We start from the raw sequence: 20649 nt of genomic DNA, 5'->3' as shown, positions 1-20649 counted from the left end.
GTTAATTGGTGAGGAGTTTAACGTTATTAGGATAAAGTTTAGTGTTCCTGTGGAGTTTTGATGTGGATACTAGCTGTCAGAAGGAGGTAACTAAGGTTGAGCCTTTGAATGTTATACTTGCTTCTGGCGTGGGTCTGACTCTGTGATCTGATCGCCAAGAAGGAAGGAGGTACCACCTCAAACTCCTACTATACCTCCATAATGCACTGTGTCCCCATCACCATGATTTAAACTTTTCTCTCAAGTTATTAGTGTGTAGCATTTTGCCAGAGCAATACAAAAGTAACCAATATCAGTAACGTAATTCAATGCACCTCTGTGGAGAATTTTTTATACAACAATATTTTGATAAATACAAGAGGGGACACTAAAGTCAGCTAATCCCTCAACTCAAAGAATTGATATTACAATAAAGAAGGTGAGTGATGTATAACAATAACATCATCTAGACGAAAAACTGACAGCTGTAATTAACATAAAACATTGGGAGGGGGCTGCTCAGTCATTTAGGTCTAGATAGTGGTTCTGAAATTTGAGTGTGAGAAAGAATGAATCATGGGGAAAGCTTGTTACAACCCAGGCGGTGGGGCACACTCAAGAGGTTTACAGAAGCTCTCAGAGACACTGCCATTGCTGATCTGGGGGACTGTCCTTTAAAGAACTTCTGATTTAGGAGCTGGTCTCCAATGTTGGCTGTACATTAAACTCTTAGGCATCTTTTGAAATGTCTCCTACCCAGGATTCATTCCAAGTCTATAATAAATGAATACAAAGAAGACTAAACCAGTGTGAGAAGATGAATCATAAGCACAGCTTTCTCGGGAGTTGGGAGCAGAGAAGGCAGATGCTAATGAAGACGAGGAGTCAAGAGAGGGCAAGTCTGAGGCACAGTCAGGAAGGAGAACACGATTGGTGCATCTGTGGAGAAAGGAAAGTTAGGGCGGGTCATGTACGAGCTTCATAGCCAAACTAAGGAGCTTGATATTTCCCTTGGAGACAACAGGAAATCATGAAAGACCTTCAAATAGGAGGGTGGCATGGTCTGGAAGCAAAACACCGAGCGGATGAAAACAAGACTGGTGCTTTGAGACAGTGTTACAGCAATGGTCTATTTTCTTAAAATGAGTCTACGGATGCATGCTCAAGCCTGCGTGTTCTAGAGAAAAGCTTCAATTTTGTATATAGTTCAAAAACAACCTAGGGATATATTTCACCAGCTGGGAAGGCAAAATTCTTCTTTAGCAATCATCAATGGGAAGATTTCCTCAAGACCGAACTTAAGCTTCCTAAGCCAATGCTTCTTATTAGGGGAGTTAGGAACAAACTGATTATGGATTTAAGGTTAACACTTTTCTTTCCTATGAAAAGAGTTAGTACATTTTGTAGCTCTGAGGAACAGTGATGTAGACAAGGAAACAAAATTAAAATAGGAGAAGCCAATTGAAAATGAATCATCAGAATCTCAGATTGGATTTGCTAAGAAAGAGGAAATAAATAATTGAAAAAAGATTAGGAACTTAAAATTTCCTAACAATGATAAATGGCGGATGAAGCAGAGAGCACTGGAGAAGGGACAGGTGTGCATTACTAGAGAAAGAAAATCACCTGGACCAACACACACCCCCTGCTGGTCATTTTGGGAATTAATTTAATCTTCAACCTTCAGAGTAGTCGCAGTGTATATTTGTGTGGTGTGTGTGTGTGTGGTGTGGTGTGTGTGTGTGTGGTGTGGTGTGTGTGTGGTGTGGTGTGTGTGTGGTGTGGTGTGTGTGTGGTATGGTGTGTGTGGTGTGGTGTGTGTGTGTGGTGTGGTGTATGTGTGTGGTGTGTGTGTATGTGGTGTGGTGTGTGTGTATGTGGTGTGGTGTGTATGTGGTGTGTGGTGTGGTGTGTGTGTGTGGTGTGGTGTGTGTGGTGTGGTGTGTGTGTATGTGGTGTGGTGTGTGTGTGTGGTGTGTGTGTGTGGTGTGGTGTGGTGGTGGTATATGTGTGTATGTGTGTGGCAGAGAGGCACAATATTATTTTTGAGTTACAAAGACACAAGCTAGGACTTTTTTTTTCCTTTAAAAATAAATGCTAAGCAAAATAACCCAGACTCATAAAGCTAGGCACCACACTGTCTTATAGGATGACAGTATAAATCTATAACTCTCTCTTGTGTCCTCAGTCTTTCCCTCCCAACACACACATATGTGTGTGTGAGTGTGTGTGTGTATGTAAAATCATGAAATTATAAAGAGGATCATGAGAGGGGAGGAAGAGATCTCAGGAGAGGGTAGGGATGAGGAAAACACAGCAATGGAATGCAGGAGACATGCAAATAGAGGAGTGAAGAATTTAGCTGGAACAAAGGGGGTCAGAGGAGGGCAGAGAGAAGGGGGGCATAGAAAGTGGACCCCAGGGAGAGAGAATGAATAAGAATAAAGTATAGTGCCGTATGTCTACATAAAAATACTATAATGAAATATATTATTTTGTATGTTACCTTTCTAAGTGTTTAAAAAAGTTTAATTTGTCAAGTAATTTTACAAGTGATTTGTCAACTAGTGAGAGACAGAGAAAGAGAATGAGAAAGAGGGATCTAATAATTGCAGAAAATAAAAGCTTCTAAGTTACAGTGCAGTTCCCTTCCGCTAGTTATAAGTCATTTCCTTGCTATTACATAATCAAGGAAATCTGTAGTTCCCCCTTTGGAGTCTTAGTCTTACTAATAACAGAATTTTAAAATGGCTATAGAAGGAATCTTGAGGATCATTTTATTAGCGTCTGGAAGGAAAAACAATAGGACCGGCAAGGTGTAAATCTCAGAAGCTGCACAGAGTAGGAAGATGGTGAAGAGGAAGAAAACGTCAGTCCATTTTGAGTTTGGGTCCAAGAAAGCCCTCATGCTTAGCAAAGCAGCTGCGTAGTAGAAAGGAAGGGAACAGGGACACCTTCCAACATAAGTAAAAAAAGCCCTGAGCAAGCTCAGCCTTTTGACTAGGATGTAAAAGGAGGGAAAACAAAATCAGGCAGGTTTAGCAGTGTGGCATGGGGCACCAAGGGCTTCTCTGCAGTGGAAGTACATCATCTCAATGGGGGATAATTATTCCTCCTGTCTCCTCAGCACAGCTTCAGCTTCGGTGTTCTAGTCAGGTGACTGTCAGGCCCAGCTGCAGAAGACAGTAGTGCACAATGTTCTAATCTTAGGGCCAATGAGAAAGCCAAGTACCCAGGCAGGACTTGAGCTAGAAAGCAGAGTCTATTCTTTGAGTCAGGAGGAAGTAGCTTTTTCCCTTAGTGAGTCTCAACCAAACACTGAGTATCACCACTCTACCATATATTATTTTAAATCCTGAGGAGAGGGTAGCTGACTTTTTCTTTTGTGGTGTTACCAGAGAAATAGGTTAGGTTCAAAGTCAACTATAAGGGAAGAATCCATCCTCAAAAGCTCTCAACTCTGCTAATATCTATAATAACAACACAGTCATGGTGTAGGAAGACATATAATATTAAAAGTTGTGTCATTTACTTGGATAAAGTTATATTTTTCAAAAATATGCATATAGCTGTCATATCTTCATATGGAGCTTTTCAGCCCCCATGCAAGGGGCCAGCTGTTTAGTGGCACATGGAAGAAAGTATTTTCCTAGCAATTCAATGACCCTTACTGTAGATGTCGCCACAACATAAAATAATGAAATTTCCCCTGCTATATTTAAATCACATCCCTTCATTTTCTCTAGAAATTAAAACGTCAGCACACAACATTCTAAAACTCTTTTTCTTATTCATTTTCATGGGGCATAGCCATTAGGGTATATGAGACATTAAACATTATAAATACCATAGGAAATACCAATAATCTAAGCTAATGAAAATGTTACAAATCCTGCTCATGTGGCCCAAACAAACAGCCTAATAGGAAAAGCAAGGCTAAGTCAACAAGAGTGGAGGTTACATACCTGAGCTTCTGATTGTACTGTCTGACCTTTTCCAGGGAGGCGGCGTTTATCTGGGCTTGAAACTGTTCCACGGAAACATTGTCTCTATAGCAATATCCTTCCATGCTCTCCAAGGCTGCAGAAACAAGTTAACCGTTCACACACAGTCTTGGAACTCAGCTTCTGTGTCTTGCCTCTAACCCCGCTGATTTCTAACAGCTACACCAGAGTGTCTAGTATGAACACATATGCAACAGATGCCTCCAAAAATGAACGAAAATGTGCCCTGTGCTCTCAAAATATATATCAAGCAGTTGGTAAAATTTGTTTTCTTGTTAAGTAGGCAAAGGAAATTTCTGGTTTAGACTATCTTCTACTTTTGAAACACATTGAATGCATTGTAGAAGAATTGAAAATGCTACCCCAAAATTCGAGGATTATTTTCAGTTGATTATTTTGAGAAACTGCAGACCCAAGAAGTATTCTAAAAACAAAGTAAAACTTAAGTCTTTTGGAATGGGAGGGGGTGGAATGAGGGGATAGGAGTGGGGGGAAAGGGAGGCAGTGGAAATCTGCATTTGCATTCGCATCCCCTGTTCTGCCCATGAAGAGAAAGCGGCGAGATCCTAAGAGCTTCTGATCCCTGCACAAGTCACAGGGTAAATTCACACAACGATTTCACCTTGTTTCCTTGTCACCCTTACAATCAGATCTTTCTCCCAATTTGTTTCCATGGACATGCATGCAATTGTCTTTTCCTCCGCGGGATGCGGGATGCATTGAACGTCAGACCTGCAGCAGATACTGAAACCAGGGGTTCTACTGGAGACTGGATTTTCACAGCACACACGCACACACACACACACTTGTGTAATGCCCTTTCTATTTTCACTAAGCACTTATGTACTGTGTGTGATCATAGAAGTACAAGAATTCTTCAACCTCACAATGATAGTAGAGGAGCTAGTCCTACTCGGCATCTTTCTCAGTCGAGAGTGTTAACCTTTTCCCAGGAAGGTAGCATTCTATGCCTCTCTTTAGCACATCCCAATTGCCAGCATCATTCTTTGTGCATGTTGGGACGATTACTCATTACTCAGCATTAGCTGAGACTAAACCCTGAGACCCTGTATAGTCAGTGACCTGATAGCTATGATCCACCCAGAGGCTCTTAGGTAGGTGACTAACATAAGCATGGAGATGCCACTCAAAGGCTAATCATTCATGCTCGAGTTAGACAAACATCTTACTATTCAGAATGGCATACAATTGAAACCACGTATCAATTATTTCCAGAATTTTCTATTTAATGTTTTCAGACTATGGTTTCCGGCTGGGACAGAAAAACACAGCAAGTGATCCCACAGAGAAGGAGGAGATGCTTGGGGTGGAAGCTGAACAAGGACCCCTGCTACTGGCCTGACCCGCTGTATTTTCTGACACTTTGGCTCTATTTTGCCTTTGCCTCATATAGCAACTTCCTCTAATGTCATTCCTTCTGTAGTTACGTCAGATTCTAGGAATGATAGGACTGATCAATAACCATCTTCACGATAAGGGATCAAACTTCCCTGAAGGAATAAGCGTTGAAGGACAGGAGCCCCCATGATGAAGTCACTTCCGCAGCCTTAGTTACACTTCTGCGGCTGTAACACAAGACCCTGAGAAAAAGCAACTTAAAAAAAAAAAAAGGTTATTTAGCTTATAGTTACAAAGGGGACGTAAGCCGTGATGGCAGGGAGGCCTGGCAGCAGAAACATGAGGAAGGCCTGGCATTCAGGAGGCATGAGGCTGGCCTGTCAATCAAGAGCAGAGTGATCACATTTCAACCACAGACAGGAAGCCAAGAGGGAGAACGGGAAGTCCTGCTGGGGCATAAAACTTCAAGGAAACCCTATTCTGTGTGACATCCCTCCTCTAGCAAGTACCACTTCCCAAAGCAATGGTTCTCAACTTTCCTAATGCTGCAGCCTTTGAACATAGTTCCTCATGTTTGGGGACCACCAACCATGAAACTATTTTTACTACTGCTTCATAACCGTAATATTGTTACTGCTGTTCATTGTAATGCAAATATTATTGGAGGTCCAAGTTTTCCCAAGGGGCTGTGACCCATAAGTTGGAAACCACTATCCTAAAGGGTTTATAACTGCCCCTAACTGGGGACCATGTGCCCAAACACATGAGTCTATGGGGAACATATGGGGGAACACATGAGTCTATGGGGGCCACAACATGTCCCAGACAATGGCACTTACCCACGCTGAGTTAGCCCCACGTGGGAAGCAGAGTACTCATCTTGAGCGATAATGGTGATGGCATCTCTGGAAGCCCATGCCCGCTATCACATACATGTCATCTACACAGGCTTTAGCCATCTTATTTGTTTCTTATCTATAAAATCTCAAACTTACTATCAGGCCCTTAACACAGACTCGGGGCCAGTCCTGGGCTTTACGTGTACTTCCATACATGGGTACAGTGACACACACTCCTAACTCTGCCGTCACCACTGCTTGTCTCTGTTGGGGGCAGTAACATGGGAGAGTCCACGGCACCCTCAGAGGTGGTGTTTTTACACTGGAATTCGGGTAACAAAGCCATCTCCTTGTTCTCTTTTGGCATCTTCTGCATCCATCTGGGCTATACAGGACTTCTTTCATTTGTCTTGGCCTTAATGATCTGACTTTGCTACTGGGATCTTTTCTGACTAACAATAGCAATGACGAAGGCCTAAATTCACAAGAGCAAATATGGACTTTCTTCTTTTCCAATTGTAAACCTGCAGTTATCTGGGAATCTCCCATATACAGGACAGTAAACACCATTTATAATAAAAACTATTAAATCCCATGGGCAGTCTTTCTACCCATGTGTGATGGAGAGTTGCAAGGGTCAGCTTGACACAATCTAGAATCTCCCAGAAAGCTGGTTTCAATACAAACTGCCCAAGTTATGGTGGCCCGTAGAGAGAACAAACTCTCTACTGTAGAGATGTCTGTAGTAACTTGTTTGTGTTCCTAATGTAAGAACCAATGCCTGAAAGTGGGCAGCATCGTTCCCTGGGTTTGTATCATAAGTTGTATAAAAGGAAAGAGAATGAGCGGTGTGGTAGGCTGGTCCTCATTCACTTCTCTTTGCTCTCAATGTTGGATATGGCTAGCTGCTCCTAGTGCCTGCTCTGACTCCCCTCAATAAGGGGCTGAAACCCACAGAAGTAAGATTCAAGTTCATGCCTTGGCTTCCCCAATGATGGAACTGAAACAGAATAAGCCCTTTCTTTCTTAGAGTTGCTCCTGTCTGCACATTGATTATAGTAACAGAATTGAAACTAGCAAGTCACAGACTCTTGTCCAAGGCAATTCAGGATCCCACTCTCCAAAGGATAGAGGAATTGCCTAGAAACACTTGAAGCAGTAAATTCCCAAAATCACCAAAATCTTCTACATGACCCTTCTGAAGACACACACAGCCCTCTTAAGAAGGCTTCACAGAAGCTTGACTAAATCGTTCTCCGTCTATTGCTGTCTACACTTAAATCTATGTTAACCATCTAAATAAACCCATTAGGAATTCTGGCATCACTTGGGTAAAGGTCCCCAAATGTTACCTCTTAGTCGGCTGTAAGTAGCAGCACAGAGATGTATCTCGGACCCATGTCCTTCTCCCACAGGCACTAGTGAAATGCTGGTAAGTTTCCTTGACTGCTGGTGAATAGCTCTACTCTCTGCTCCTAGCTTGTACGTCACCTTAGCTTTTCTGTTTCTTGGAGAAAGTCAAAAGCCCCACATGATCTTTAATGACTAGAACTAGGTCTGTAGACAAGTTTTCCTCTAGAATTATCAACATCCATTCTGGGCCAGATGGAATAATCGTGGCTACCTGTGAAGATCTCCCTGTAAGGTCTATTTACCACAACATCCAAAGCCATTCTCTTGTCATCAAGAGATTGGCCAGAGACCATCTCAAGAAGTGACTTTAGGGTAACACCAAGAAAAGTAAGTCTTGCTAAGCGGAACATTATAAAGCCTAAACATATTGAGAATGGCCGTTTCCATGCACGCCATTCTCCGGATCCCTCCTGAAACTACGGCTCCCATACCATACTTCCTTACTTTAACTTCTTTCTATAAAGCTAGCAGCCTCAGGCACAGCAGACCTCCTCCTCTATTGCTAGCATGACGTTCAACCTCAACTTGTCTCCTTGGGAAAGCATGATTCCCTGCTTTCAGCTCTATATTCTCCCAGTAAATATAATATTTATTTTTTACCAAAAGTGCTTTCAAAACTTACTAAGGCAGTGATTCTCGATCTATGGATTGCCACCCCAACATGAATGTGATATTATTTATCCTGCATACCAGATATTTACATTGTGATTCATAAACGTAACAAAATTACCGTGATAAAGTAGCAGTGAAATATAGCACAGAAAACTGTATTAAAGGGTCGCAGCACTGGGAAGGTGAGAACCACTGCTCTAAGATAAAGATAAATTTAAACTACACAGGTCCACATGCACTAATCATGCCTTTGTAACGTGCTAAAGAAGCATAAGAAGACAATAATGTAGAGATGGTTTCCAGGGATACACAGAGGGAAATTAGCCACACAAGCTCTGGGGCTACCCAACTAATGGTAATACTGCAAAGACTGGTGACATGGCCCAGGTAGGGAACTCAGAGTGAGCATTTTAGGTTATTATCTTTTTATTTCCATCCTTTTCCTTTCAGACACACAAGAGAACATGCAGACTATAGTTTAGCTTCATTATAAGTTTTTTTTTAAGTGAAGGAATTTGGCCTAAGAAAAGGCATCACAGGAAATATTCCCATCTCCAGGGCATCAGCCTGTGCTGTCCAGCTCTGAAATGGGAAAAACTACTGCAGTCTGCTGAAAGATTTCACTCTTTGACCATTTTGCTCTTAGTGGGTGCTCACGTGAGGCTCATAATAAATTAGGTTAGGTTCTTTGCCTCTGAGACACAAACTTTCTATCTTGTTTTTTTATTATGAATTGTTGGATACAAACAGATTTTAGGTGCAGGATTGTTTTGTGCAATGGAGAAAAAATAGAACAACAATCTAATCCTGCTGCATGATAAATAGTCTAAACAAACTATAAATCACTTTGATATATATATATATATATATATATATATATATATATATATATATATATGGCTACACCTTTGTATAGACTATTTTCATTGAATGACCATCCTAGGCATGATTGATAAGGTTTTTATTATAAATTTGAAGGACAAAAGAGCCAGAGGCATCTAGAGAAGTCTAGACTGAACGTGGTCCTCAGAATAGACCAGGCCATGAGTAGGGCAGGGGCGGGAGTTGGGGACAAAGAGAAAAGAAAAGGAATAGGAGAGAGGATAAACAGGTGAAGAGAGGAGGCTTGGAGCTGAGGACCAGGAACATCAAGAGAGCATAGAGCCAAAACGGCTGAGCTATATAAGAAAGTGAAGCTGGGAGGAAAGAAGTGAGGCTCAGGGACTGTGAAGTTCAGGGTAGGCTAGGGAGTGAGACATGCCAGAGGAGCCAGTCCTGTACCAGGTACTTTTCAATGCTGGGAGAGACTGGCAGTAAGAGTCCACTTTGTTATATTAATAGGTATCACAGTCAGCCATTTGTCCTGGGACTTACCACTCAAAATGTCCTTATAAATTTGTGTATTGTTTGGTTGGTAGCAAATTGGTTTCTAAGTGCATGTTTGCATAAATTTAAAACATTAAATTAGTGTGAGTTTTTGCGTGGTGTAACTGGAGTTTTAAGGTAACATTGCTGGCTCTAGTTTCCAAACAGGCTATGCTCAGCCACCAATCCCAGTGCACCTGTTAAAGATATGATTGATGGGGAGGAACAATGGGGTAGATTGATCAGTGTGCCTCAGGTAGAATGGACAAATGAAATCCATTTATCTCAAATCCATCTTTGGGTTACTGACATGCGCTTTAGATTGGACAGAAACAAGAGACAATAAAAACATATAGTTTGGCAGTCTTGGGTCAGGCAGGCTAAGGTCTGATCAATGCTGTCTCAGTTCTGGTTCTAAACTATGGTTCAGAGAAGTTCTCCCTGCTTGAGTAGACAGGTTGGTCCTCAAAAGATGTCTATTTATATTCCAGGGTGCAGCCTCACCAGGATACACAACTACCATCACCTGGTGGCCCTAATACACTCTGTTGTTCCAAGGTTTGTGACTACAACTTACCTCTGTGCTGTCAGTTTGACAGAAGGGAAAAATAACTAGGCAGACATTTTTACGTGATTGACAAGTTTACATAGAGAGGCAAACAGGCAACCTGGGGGAAGGAGACAGGCAGGGGATGAAGGCAGAGATGCTGGACTTCTTTTGTGCCTTTGTTGCCTCGTGGACCAAAAAGAGAAGCCAACGCTTTCTTTAAAAGGCACCTTCTGAGTAGCCGCTATTATAGGAATTAACTTTCTAATAGACTGGTTCACTTAAATTAGTTTGTAAAAGGAAATAAAAATGTCTCCTGGGCTGTTAACATGTTTGGCCTATGTTCTATTCACAGTTTCTGGGCTTTTAAGTTTTTAAAGGAAAATAAGACAGAAAGGGACCTACAATTAAGAAAAAAGGGATAGAAAGTTCTCGACATTGTGAGAGTGCAAAGTAGCGGAAGAATTCGAAATGAATAGATTTTGGCAAAGAAGTTTAATCAGGAAAGATTTTGAGCTGGGTGGTGGTGGTACACACATTTAAATGAGTTCAAGGCTAGCCTGGTCTACAAAGTGAGCTCCAGGATAGCCAAGGTTACAAAGAGAAACCCTGTCTTAAAAACTAAAAAAAAGAGTCGGATGGTAGTGGTGCACGCCTTTAATCCCAGCACTTGGGAGGCAGAGGCAGGCGGATCTCTGTGAGTTCAAGGACAGCCTGGTCTACAAGAGCTAGTTCCAGGACAAGCTCCAAAGCTATAGAGAAACAATGTCTAAAAAAAAAAAAAAAAAAAAAAAAAAAAAAACAAAAAAAGAAAGAAAAAAAGGTTTGTCCCAAATGTAAAGGACCATTTCAAAGGAAAGAGAAGAAATAAAGATGAAATCAGAAATTTTAAGTCTGTCTCACAGAAAGAGCTAAGTCATAGAATATTGATAAAAATGAAACTTAATGATAACATCTATATGATTACACTAAGTATAATTAAAACATTTAGATTTTTCTTAGGGTCAGAATTTTTTAGGTGCTTATTTCATCAATCTGCTCCAGACAATTAAAGAAAGCTTTCAATTAGATGATGATGATGAAGAAGATGATGATGATAAAATATAGTCAGTAACCAGTCTCCCCAGTCAGTTATCCCTACATCAGTTTTTAAATATGGCTTCTGGAGATTTGAAGAATTGAACACAAGAATGACAGGCTAAGAGGCCCAGGAAGAGGCCCCAGTGGTAGCTTAATGGGGAATGGGGAATCCTCCAATGAGTAGGTCCTGCCCCTCTGAAAATCCTGGGCTGAAGAGGACTCCAAACAATTCCCAGGTAACTGAAAGAAAAACTGTCTAAAACTGGGTCTAAAGACTAGGGTAAAGAGGGCTAGCACTGGAAATAAGAGTGTTCCATCCCAAAGGGGAGTGGGTGGTCTTTACCCCTGATACTGGATGTCCTGGAGGACTGAAGCTGCTCAAGGACTCCCAGAGAAAATCCCCTCAAGTGAATACAAATACCCATCAAGTAGCCCAGAGTAACTCTTGACATGGCAGGTATCATGAAAATACTTCTTTGTTTTTGAAAACAGGGGCTCCCTTCTTGCCTTTCCTTGAAAACTACAGCCATTTCTAAAAGTGCTTGTCATAACCAATGTCGATGGGACCCCAAAGTATAAAATCCAGTGTGCCTTTAACATGAAGACTGTGAGATGCAATTTTTTTCTCAAACTTTATTTCTTCCTAGAGTTCTAATCTTTTTGTTAGGAAGAAATGGGAGACCCTCTGCAGGGCCTTTTGGTATTTTGTTGATCTGTATGTAACACTCCCTTGACAGGTATAAAACCCAATGGAAAATACTGATTAGTTTAAGGTCTAAAGGCTTTTAATCAAACACCAATAGACTCATTCAGTAGATTCAAATATCTGTATTTATTAACTCAAAAATTTCAAAATAAATTGCTTGGTTCACTGTCATAAAATTAAGGAACAGTTACCTTGGACATGTTACATCTTAGATAAGAGTATCTATCTTTAAATGGACTGATGCCCACAGCATGGCGACTGCCCAGCAGTCCTGTACAGTGTTACCATGAAGATTCAGAGTTTGTGTGACCTGTCAGAAAATACAGCAGTTAAAGAATTAAAGTCCCTGATTTGAAAAAATAAGTGACTTCAAAGAAGAAAAAAGATAGAGAAATGTATAGATGCTATAAGAGTACAATGGAGGGATGGGTCTGAAATAGGTTTCTCATAAAGGTTAAAAGAAAAGGCACTGCTTCTAGATTTAAAAAAAAAAAAAAAAGTTCGTCCCTGAAGGAAGAGATATTCCAAAGTAAAGAGAAAAGTGAAGAAAGCAGAAAACTTGAGCCTGTCTTACAGAAAGGGCTAAGTCACAAAAAGGCTGACAAAAGATGAAGCTTAAAAGTCACAAGTATATTGAAGGCATGGGCTCAGGGAACCACTTCCTAAATATAACCCTAGCAACTCAGACACCGAGAGCAACGATTAACAAATGGGACCTCCTGAAAGTGAGAATCTTCTGTAAAGAAAAGGACACATTTACTGAGACAAAATAGCAGCCTATGGGATGGAAAAAGATCTTCACTAATCCCACATCAGACAGAGAACTGGTCTCCAAAATATATAAAGAACTCAAGAAACTAGACATCAAATTACCAAATAATCAGATCAAAAATGGGGTAGAAATCTAAACAGAGAATTCTTCTCAACAGAAGAATTGCAAGTGGCTGAGAGACACTTAAGGAATTGTTCAACATCCTTAGCCATAAGGGAAATGCAAATCAAAATAACTCTGAGATACCATCTTAAACCTGTCAGAATGGCTAAAATCAAAAACAACAATGACAGCTTATGCTGGAGAGGATGTGGAGTTAGGAGAACACTCCTCCATTGCTGGTGGGAATGTAAACTTGTACAATCACTCTGGAAATCAGTTTGATGATTTCTCAGCAAATTGGAAATCAACCTACCTTAGGATCCAGCAATACCCAAAAGATGCACACTCATACCACAAGGACATTTGCCCAATGGTGTTCACAGCAGCATCATTCACAATATCCAGAACATGGAAACAATCTAGATGTCTCTCAACCGAAGAATGGATAAAGAAAATGTGGTACATTTACACAGTGGAGTACTACTCAAGGGAAAAAAAATGACATTTTAAAATTTACATGGAAATGGATGGAAATAGAAAAAAAACCCTTCTGAGTGAGGTAACCCAGACCTAGATAGACAAACATGATATGTACTCATTCATAAGTGGATATTAGACATAAAGCAAAGGATAACCAGCATATAGACCATGATTCCATAAAAGCTAGGTAACAAGGGGGAGAACCCTAAGAGGGACATATACAGATCCTGTTGGGCAAAGGAAACAGACAAGATCTGAGAAAACTGGGAGTGTGTGTGGGAAAGAAATGCAGGATGGAAGGGGAGGGAAAGGGAGGAGGAGAACATGAGGAAATATGTTCTAGAACAGGGAAGGACAGTGAGGGAGAGCAAGGAAAGAGATGTCTCAATTGAGGAAACCATTATGGGGCTAACAAGAAACATGGCACTAGGGAAATTCCCAGAAATCCACAAGGATGACCCCAGGTAAGCCTCTAAGAAATAGTGGAGAGGCACGCCTAAACTGGTCTTTTTCTGTAATCAGATTGATGACTACCTTAATTGTCATCATAGAACCTTCATCCAGCAACTGATGGAGGCAGATATGGAGATCTACAATGAAGCACTGGCCCCAGATACTGGACACCAGTCCAAGAGAGGGAAGAGTGCTAATATGAGCAAAGGAATGAAGAGCACAATGGTGATACCCACAGAAACAACTAACCTAAACTACCTGAACTAGTGAAAGTTCACTGATTCTGGATACACTGTATAGAACAAAACTAGGCCCACTGAAGGTGTGGGGGGAGGGCAGTTGTAAGGCTTAGGTAGTTTGTAGGACCACTGGCAGTGGGACCAGGATTTATCCCTAGTGCTTGAACTGGAGTCTAGGAGCACATTCTCTTTGGAGGAATACCTTACTCAGCCTAGATATAGAGTAGAGGACCTTGGTCTTACCTCAAGGAGAAGTGTCAAACTTTGTTGACTTCCCATGGGAAATCTTCCCCTTTCTGAGGAATGGATGGGGGAGGGGGAATGAGGGAAGGGTGGGACAGGAGGAAAGGAGGGAGTGGGAATGGGGATAGCTATATAAAACGAAACACGATTGTATTAAAAATTCTTAATAATAAAAAATCTAACAAGTATATAATTAAAAATAGTTTCTAAAGTTTGTAGAACATTATGTGCCTCAATAAAAGGTTCAAATTTCCCCACAAAGGTGGAAATTAAGTTGTCAATCTGAATTCTGGGACAGAGCTCTGACCTCTGAAAGGGAGATGCCCCAATGGCTTAATTAAAAGATAGCATAGAGTCAGCTAGGAGCCTTTGTAGCATGGCTGCTTCCTGTGGAACTCAGAGTCTACACACTGGCTTCAGAGCCCAGTCTTTTATGAAGGCTACACATACCCATCTCTGAAACTCTGCGGCAGAAGAGTAAACCACAGTGTTTCCAAAAACCAACAAAGTTAGTGTTATCAGCCCAAGCCTTGAGACGTCCCAATCTAGAAGAAAGCCTTTGCCTTTTACATAGCATAGAAATAAAGCATAGAGGGGGCTCCAAAATCTGAGGAACAGTTTTTGACTGGGAGCTTATACTTCTGAGCAGCCGAACTCTACAGTGTGTGAGAGGCCAGGGCATTTACGAGCTCTAACAGCTACAGAGATGGTAGTAGATAAGGCAACTGAATTCACTCCCTAATTCATAGCATCTTTGAAACCAAAAAATACCACTGGTTAACTAAAACCAAGCCCTTTAGAGATGGTAGTAGATAAGGCAACTGAATTCACTCCCTAATTCATAGCATCTTTGAAACCAAAAAATACCATTGGTTAACTAAAACCAAGCCCTTTATTTGGAATCACCAAAACTGATGTTTAAGGTTTACCACATTAAGCCTACTAACTTTGCTCAAGTTCCAGAAACAAACAAATTAGCTCCCTCCGCGGTGGTGCCCATAGATCACATGTCTATGCTAGTGGACCTGACTTAAAAGATGAACCCATGTACAATTGTTTAGAGATGGAAGAGTCTGGAACCTGATAGGCAGGAACGCAACAGTGGCTTCCAGGAGGAAGGAAATATTACAAGCCTTTCTCCCAATAGCCCAGCTCCCAAAGTTGAACTTGTCAAATCAACTAGAGCTTTCTAACTGGGAAAATAAATGAGTCAATGTTTACATTGACTCTAAACATGGTTTGCTAGTTCTTCATGTTCACCCAGCTGTACAAAAATAAAGGAATTTAAACAAGAGAATTTTCTCAATCAATATGCTCCTGAATTTCATTTCTTCTCTAAGCCATCTGGCAACCCACATGGGTAGAGATGTCTCTCTGTATACCTTCTAGTATTTGCTAACACTTCTGCAGGATGGATGGACACCTACCACACTTGGATCAAAAAGAAATAAACTAAGATAAAGCCTTATTCCCTATAATAAAATCTCTACCTTCTATGTCTTTACAGCCTCAACAGCATCTTGAAGACAAGGTCACTTGGACATGTGGACCTCAGAAGACAAAATATTTCTTCAAGAAAAACATATGTCCTAACTTCTTAAATGCCATTATAAACTAATCCAAAGTTATCAATGACTCTCTATTTCCTTTCAGAAGCAGTTGATATATACTCAATGACCACAGCCTTACACTCTACCACTAAGTTTGCTCCACACTGGAGTCCCCTCTCTGAAATAATTCTTCTGTGTTTTGTTATGTTCTTAATATGTAACAGTCATTTTTTAACAGCCTAAGGGATCTTCTAAACTGAAAAGCTAAGAGGATGCAGAAACTTGAAAACACTTCCCTTGCTATTCTGAGATGTCTGTAAGGGAAACTAGGACTATCATTAAAGCAGAGTGGTGGGAATAGATACCTGAGAAAGGGGCTAACATGCGTCCTCAGCTACAAGATATACATACTCAAAATCTATGACACTTTCTGCTTATGTTTTAATGATTTACTAGCATCATTGGGATGTATCTCTTGATAAAAGGTCCTGCTACTTTCAGTTTAATCTTATTAATTACACACAACCATCTGCTGCATGATGTGTTTGTTATTTATGCCATCGAGGGCAGGAGTTAATGACATGGATTCTTACAGATTTCTATCAAATGATGAGATTATGTTCTGATCTTATAACTCCTTGGACATTCTCTTATCCCCATCAGACCAGGTAGGTTGACACTTTTGGTGCCTGGGTAGGGCAACTGTCTATGCCCTGATTAACCCATAAATTCTAGGAAATGGATCTTTGGTCATCATCATATCTTAAGGAATCAGATTCTCATAAGAGGAAATTGAGGTGGGATAGAAAGACAGGGAAATTGGGTGACATGAAAAGTGAAAGAGCCTCTTCAGGCAGGAGTCTGGCTGAAGTCTCTGGAAGGCAAGAGTTAAGAACCTCAGCAAACTTCTTGTGAAGGTTGCCTACACAGAGGTAATACTCATTTTATATAGAGAGACTTAAATTAAGAATGCTAAAATATAGATGAACTGTATTTAAAGTCTAAGCATATAGGCATGTATTGTCATATATTTTCCTCTTTTGCCAACTTCAAACCTGCAGTATTCTGAGAATCTCCCTCTGTGACCTTTGGGATCCATGGTTTTACCTTATCAGATTATAACCATACCAAAGCACAGCAGAAACACCATATGCCCTCATTTACTGAGAACACAGAGGTTTTCCTTAGTGACTCGTGGAAGCGACCACAGAATCAAAGCAGAGCCTCCCAACAGCTATGGCTAAAACAATCAGGCACAACTCTTTCCTGAGAAGCCACCTCAAAGTGTGTACTATCTTTTTCTATCTTAAATCCATAAGAAGATGGTTTCTTCATAAATTCTAATTGTATTTCATGCTGACTCATTGTTCGCTTCTGTTCTGTGGTTCAGTAAAGAATCTCAACTTTACTTCGATAGATGCCTCTGAAAACAAGTCCTTGGCCAGCTAGTGACAGCAGCGTGGAGCTATGGCTCTAGCCTGAGCCCCACAGTGCTGAGTAGCACCTATTCCTAGTCCCCAGGAGGCAGAGGCAGGGCGATTCAGACCAGCCTGGGGCATGGAGAGAGTCAACGGCAGCATGAACTACACAGCAAGACTGTCTCAAAAATATCCAATCTTTGGGGGTATAGCTCAGTGGTAGAGTTCATGTGCAGTGTGTACTAGACCTGAGCTTAATTAGTACTGTATGTATGTACATGTATGTGCACACACATATACGTATCCATTCATATTCACATTCTGCTACTCAGTTAAATATTACTGAGGTAACAGAAAGCACAGCTGGATCCAGGGAAATTGCAGGACAGAGTCTTTACTCAAATGGTGAGTCAGGATAAAAGATACGTGTAACATCTCAGTCACTTAAAGGTATTTTGCTTAACATAGTTTTCTTTATTTTATTAACATTTTATTAATGTTTTTTGTTTGTTTTTAGGGGGCACAAATCACACAACTGAACCCTGAAATCCAAGTTTCGTATGCAGGCCGACAACAGCCACACCAGCTCTGGATGTAATTTGCCAATGTAAATCCTTTTCCCTTGTTCAGACCCAGGCCAGCTGGCCTTGGTGAGTTCCTGATAGAACATCCCCATTGTCTCAGGACTTGCTGAACATAATAGACAATGAGGACTACTGAGAACTCAAGAACAATGGCAATGGGTTTTTGATCCTACTGCACGTACTGGCTTTGTGGGAACCTAGGCAGTTTGGATGCTCACCTTACTAGACCTGGATGGAGGTGGGTGGTCCTTGGACTTCCCACAGGGCAGGGAACCGGGATTCCTCTTAGGGATGATGAGGGAGGGGGACTTGATGGGGGAGGGGGAGGGAAATGGGAGGTGGTGGCGGGGAGAAGGCAGAAATCTTTAATAAATAAATAAATGAATAAATTAAAAAAAAAGATGTACACACACAAAAAAAAATCCTTTTCCCTTGAAGTGAATCACCAGTCACGAGGTCTCATTTTCAAAGAACTATTTCAGTTTTGATTTTTAAAGAAACACCATTTTCTTGCAAAGCTGCTAAATGCAGTAGTTTGTAAATGAAATAATGTGGTGCCATGAATTAACAGAAAGCTACCAGCCGGGCGATGGTGGCGCACGCCTTTAATCCCAGCACTTGGGAGGCAGAGGCAGGCGGATCTCTGTGAGTTCGAGACCAGCCTGGTCTACAAGAGCTAGTTCCAGGACAGGAACCAAAACCACAGAGAAACCCTGTCTTGAAAAACAAAACAAAACAAAACAAACAAACAACAAAAAAAACCAGAAGAAAGCTACCATTTTCAGACTGTTATTATTATTATTATTTACAACACTAGCAAGGTGACTACTAATTTGAATTATGGCCTATTTCCTATATTGTTTCGGATCTAGTACATGTCACACTGAAACTTCTCATGTATGTTACCAAATTTGAATTTTTTTCAGTAAAAGTCATAATTGTCATGCAATTATGAAGATTTCAGAGGATACATGCAACATGAAGCCCAGCATAGGAAGCTACCTTTGTGGCCTCCTTTCAAGTTTGGCATGCTTTCACTTCGCAGTTTAAACATTGGTTAGAAAACCTGTAAAAGACCCAGCAGACTCCAGGCCCTGAATATGGGCAGGAGTAAAGAAAAGTATTCTGATGATACAGCCTCAAATACAGAAGGGGTTCACTCCTGCTAAAGGGTGGGAGTTGGTTTTCTGTTAGCAAGGTCTTATCTGAGGAGGCATCTGTCTATCAACAGACATAGTTCAACGCCAATTTCCATTCCTCCTTGGGAAGCTAATGGTGAAACCCCAGTGGCTGATTTTTAGGACCTGTGCCACCATCGATGGACAGATTAATACCTCAGAATTCAGGGTCCTCATGCTGCCCATGGAAAGTGAGCAGCTACTATGACAGTTGTGGGGAGAGAATTTCACTAAATGATAGTATTAAGAGAGTCTGTGATATTTGTAATATAAAATAAAAATATAAAAATAAATAAGAACTCATTTATTAAAAGAGTTTTATGTTCTGGGCAGCATGCCAGATATTCCACGGGAGTTAATAAGTCAATGTCCCTGAGCTCTGGATTGTGCTTGAGTGTGCTTACCTAAGCAGACAGTCTGGGAACTGAGCAAGGGTTCAGGCAAGGACACTTTAGTCTGTAGCTTCAGACCAGAAAGATGAGGGCAATGGGGAGGGGCTTTAGAGGAAATGAGTGTGTATTTGAGATGCATTTTCATCAGGGCATACTGCTGTCCTTGGAGCCTACTACAATATTATGTAAACATAACTGACTATAATTTTAATGAACACTCTTCTGTTCTTAATAATTCCCATTTTCATTCTATCTTATTTTTGAGTGTGAAGTTCTATTAAACAGGTGTGGAGGGTGGAAGAGAGGGGAGGGAGAAAGTGAGAGAAAGAGAAAGAGAGGTTAGAAAAGGAGAGAAAAGAAGGAAAGGGGGAGACAGAAAGCTGCCTCTTTAGAAGAATGGCAAGCAGAGAGAGAGAGAGAGAGAGAGAGAGAGAAGGGGGGGAGAGCCTTCATTATATCTTTTGACAACAATAAAGATTTACGTAATGATTAAAGTTTATAAAAATTTAATTTTTTTCAGAAACAGAAGAAATGTCTAAGATTGCCAAAAGATTTAGCAAGAATTTAATGGCACATGATAAGGTTGTAGAGAATGAAAAATAAAAAAGGTGAGTTCTGTATTTAAAAATTAGATTTGTATGGCCAAGAGGAGGAAAGAGAACAGCATTCCCATTGTAGCGAAATGTTATTTTTATTCATTGTTATTTAAATTAACATGAAACGTAATGGTGTTCTAATAATTAAACTTCTAATCTCAGGGAAAACAGATTAAATATATAATAACCATGGTTGCTTCAAACTTCAAACTTTGTTCTCTCCAATGTTTTCTTACCTAATTTCCTTACATCTTATGCATATAATATAGCTAGTTCTAAAAGGTTATATTCACATACTCGTTTGAAAACATGAGAACATACTTAAAAGCATTTAATTAAAAACAATATTTTACAATTGATTTGAGTTTGCTTGTTTTATTGTTAGCACTTTTGAATTACAAGAGATAAAACATTCCATTAAACTTAAACAGCTAGCAAAAAAGGGCGGTAGTGACATCTAAATAATTTTAAGAAAAAATTAAATGTTAAATTAAGACTCACAGTAAGCCACATTTCCACTTATTTAAAAGAAAATCATGGCTTTTCCACAAAACTGATCAATGGAGAAGAAATATAAGATGCATCCGTGGGGGGGGCACAAAGAAATTTAAAGTGGAATTGGGACCACTTTATTAGATTAATTAATACTTAATTAAATTAAGAAAATAAATTCATTTGGAATAAAAAAAAAAGATGCATCCGTATGACTTTCGGGTATATTCCGGACAGAGTCTACCG

At 40.4% G+C, this 20649-nt stretch overlaps 1 protein-coding gene across 1 annotated transcript in view; it reads right to left on the bottom strand.

The window, feature by feature from the left end:
- Positions 1 to 20649, bottom strand: part of Prex2 (phosphatidylinositol-3,4,5-trisphosphate dependent Rac exchange factor 2) — a 283473-nt gene that overhangs the window by 55398 nt on the left and 207426 nt on the right. Inside the window, exon 35 of the mRNA XM_057790240.1 lies at positions 3945 to 4059. Coding sequence (XP_057646223.1) covers positions 3945 to 4059 — 115 coding nt within the window. The remainder of the gene's footprint in view (positions 1 to 3944; positions 4060 to 20649) is intronic.

This window comes from Chionomys nivalis, chromosome 16 (assembly GCF_950005125.1).
Source record: "Chionomys nivalis chromosome 16, mChiNiv1.1, whole genome shotgun sequence".
Taxonomy (NCBI): domain Eukaryota; kingdom Metazoa; phylum Chordata; class Mammalia; order Rodentia; family Cricetidae; genus Chionomys; species Chionomys nivalis.
This window is presented reverse-complemented; position numbering and strand designations above follow the sequence as displayed.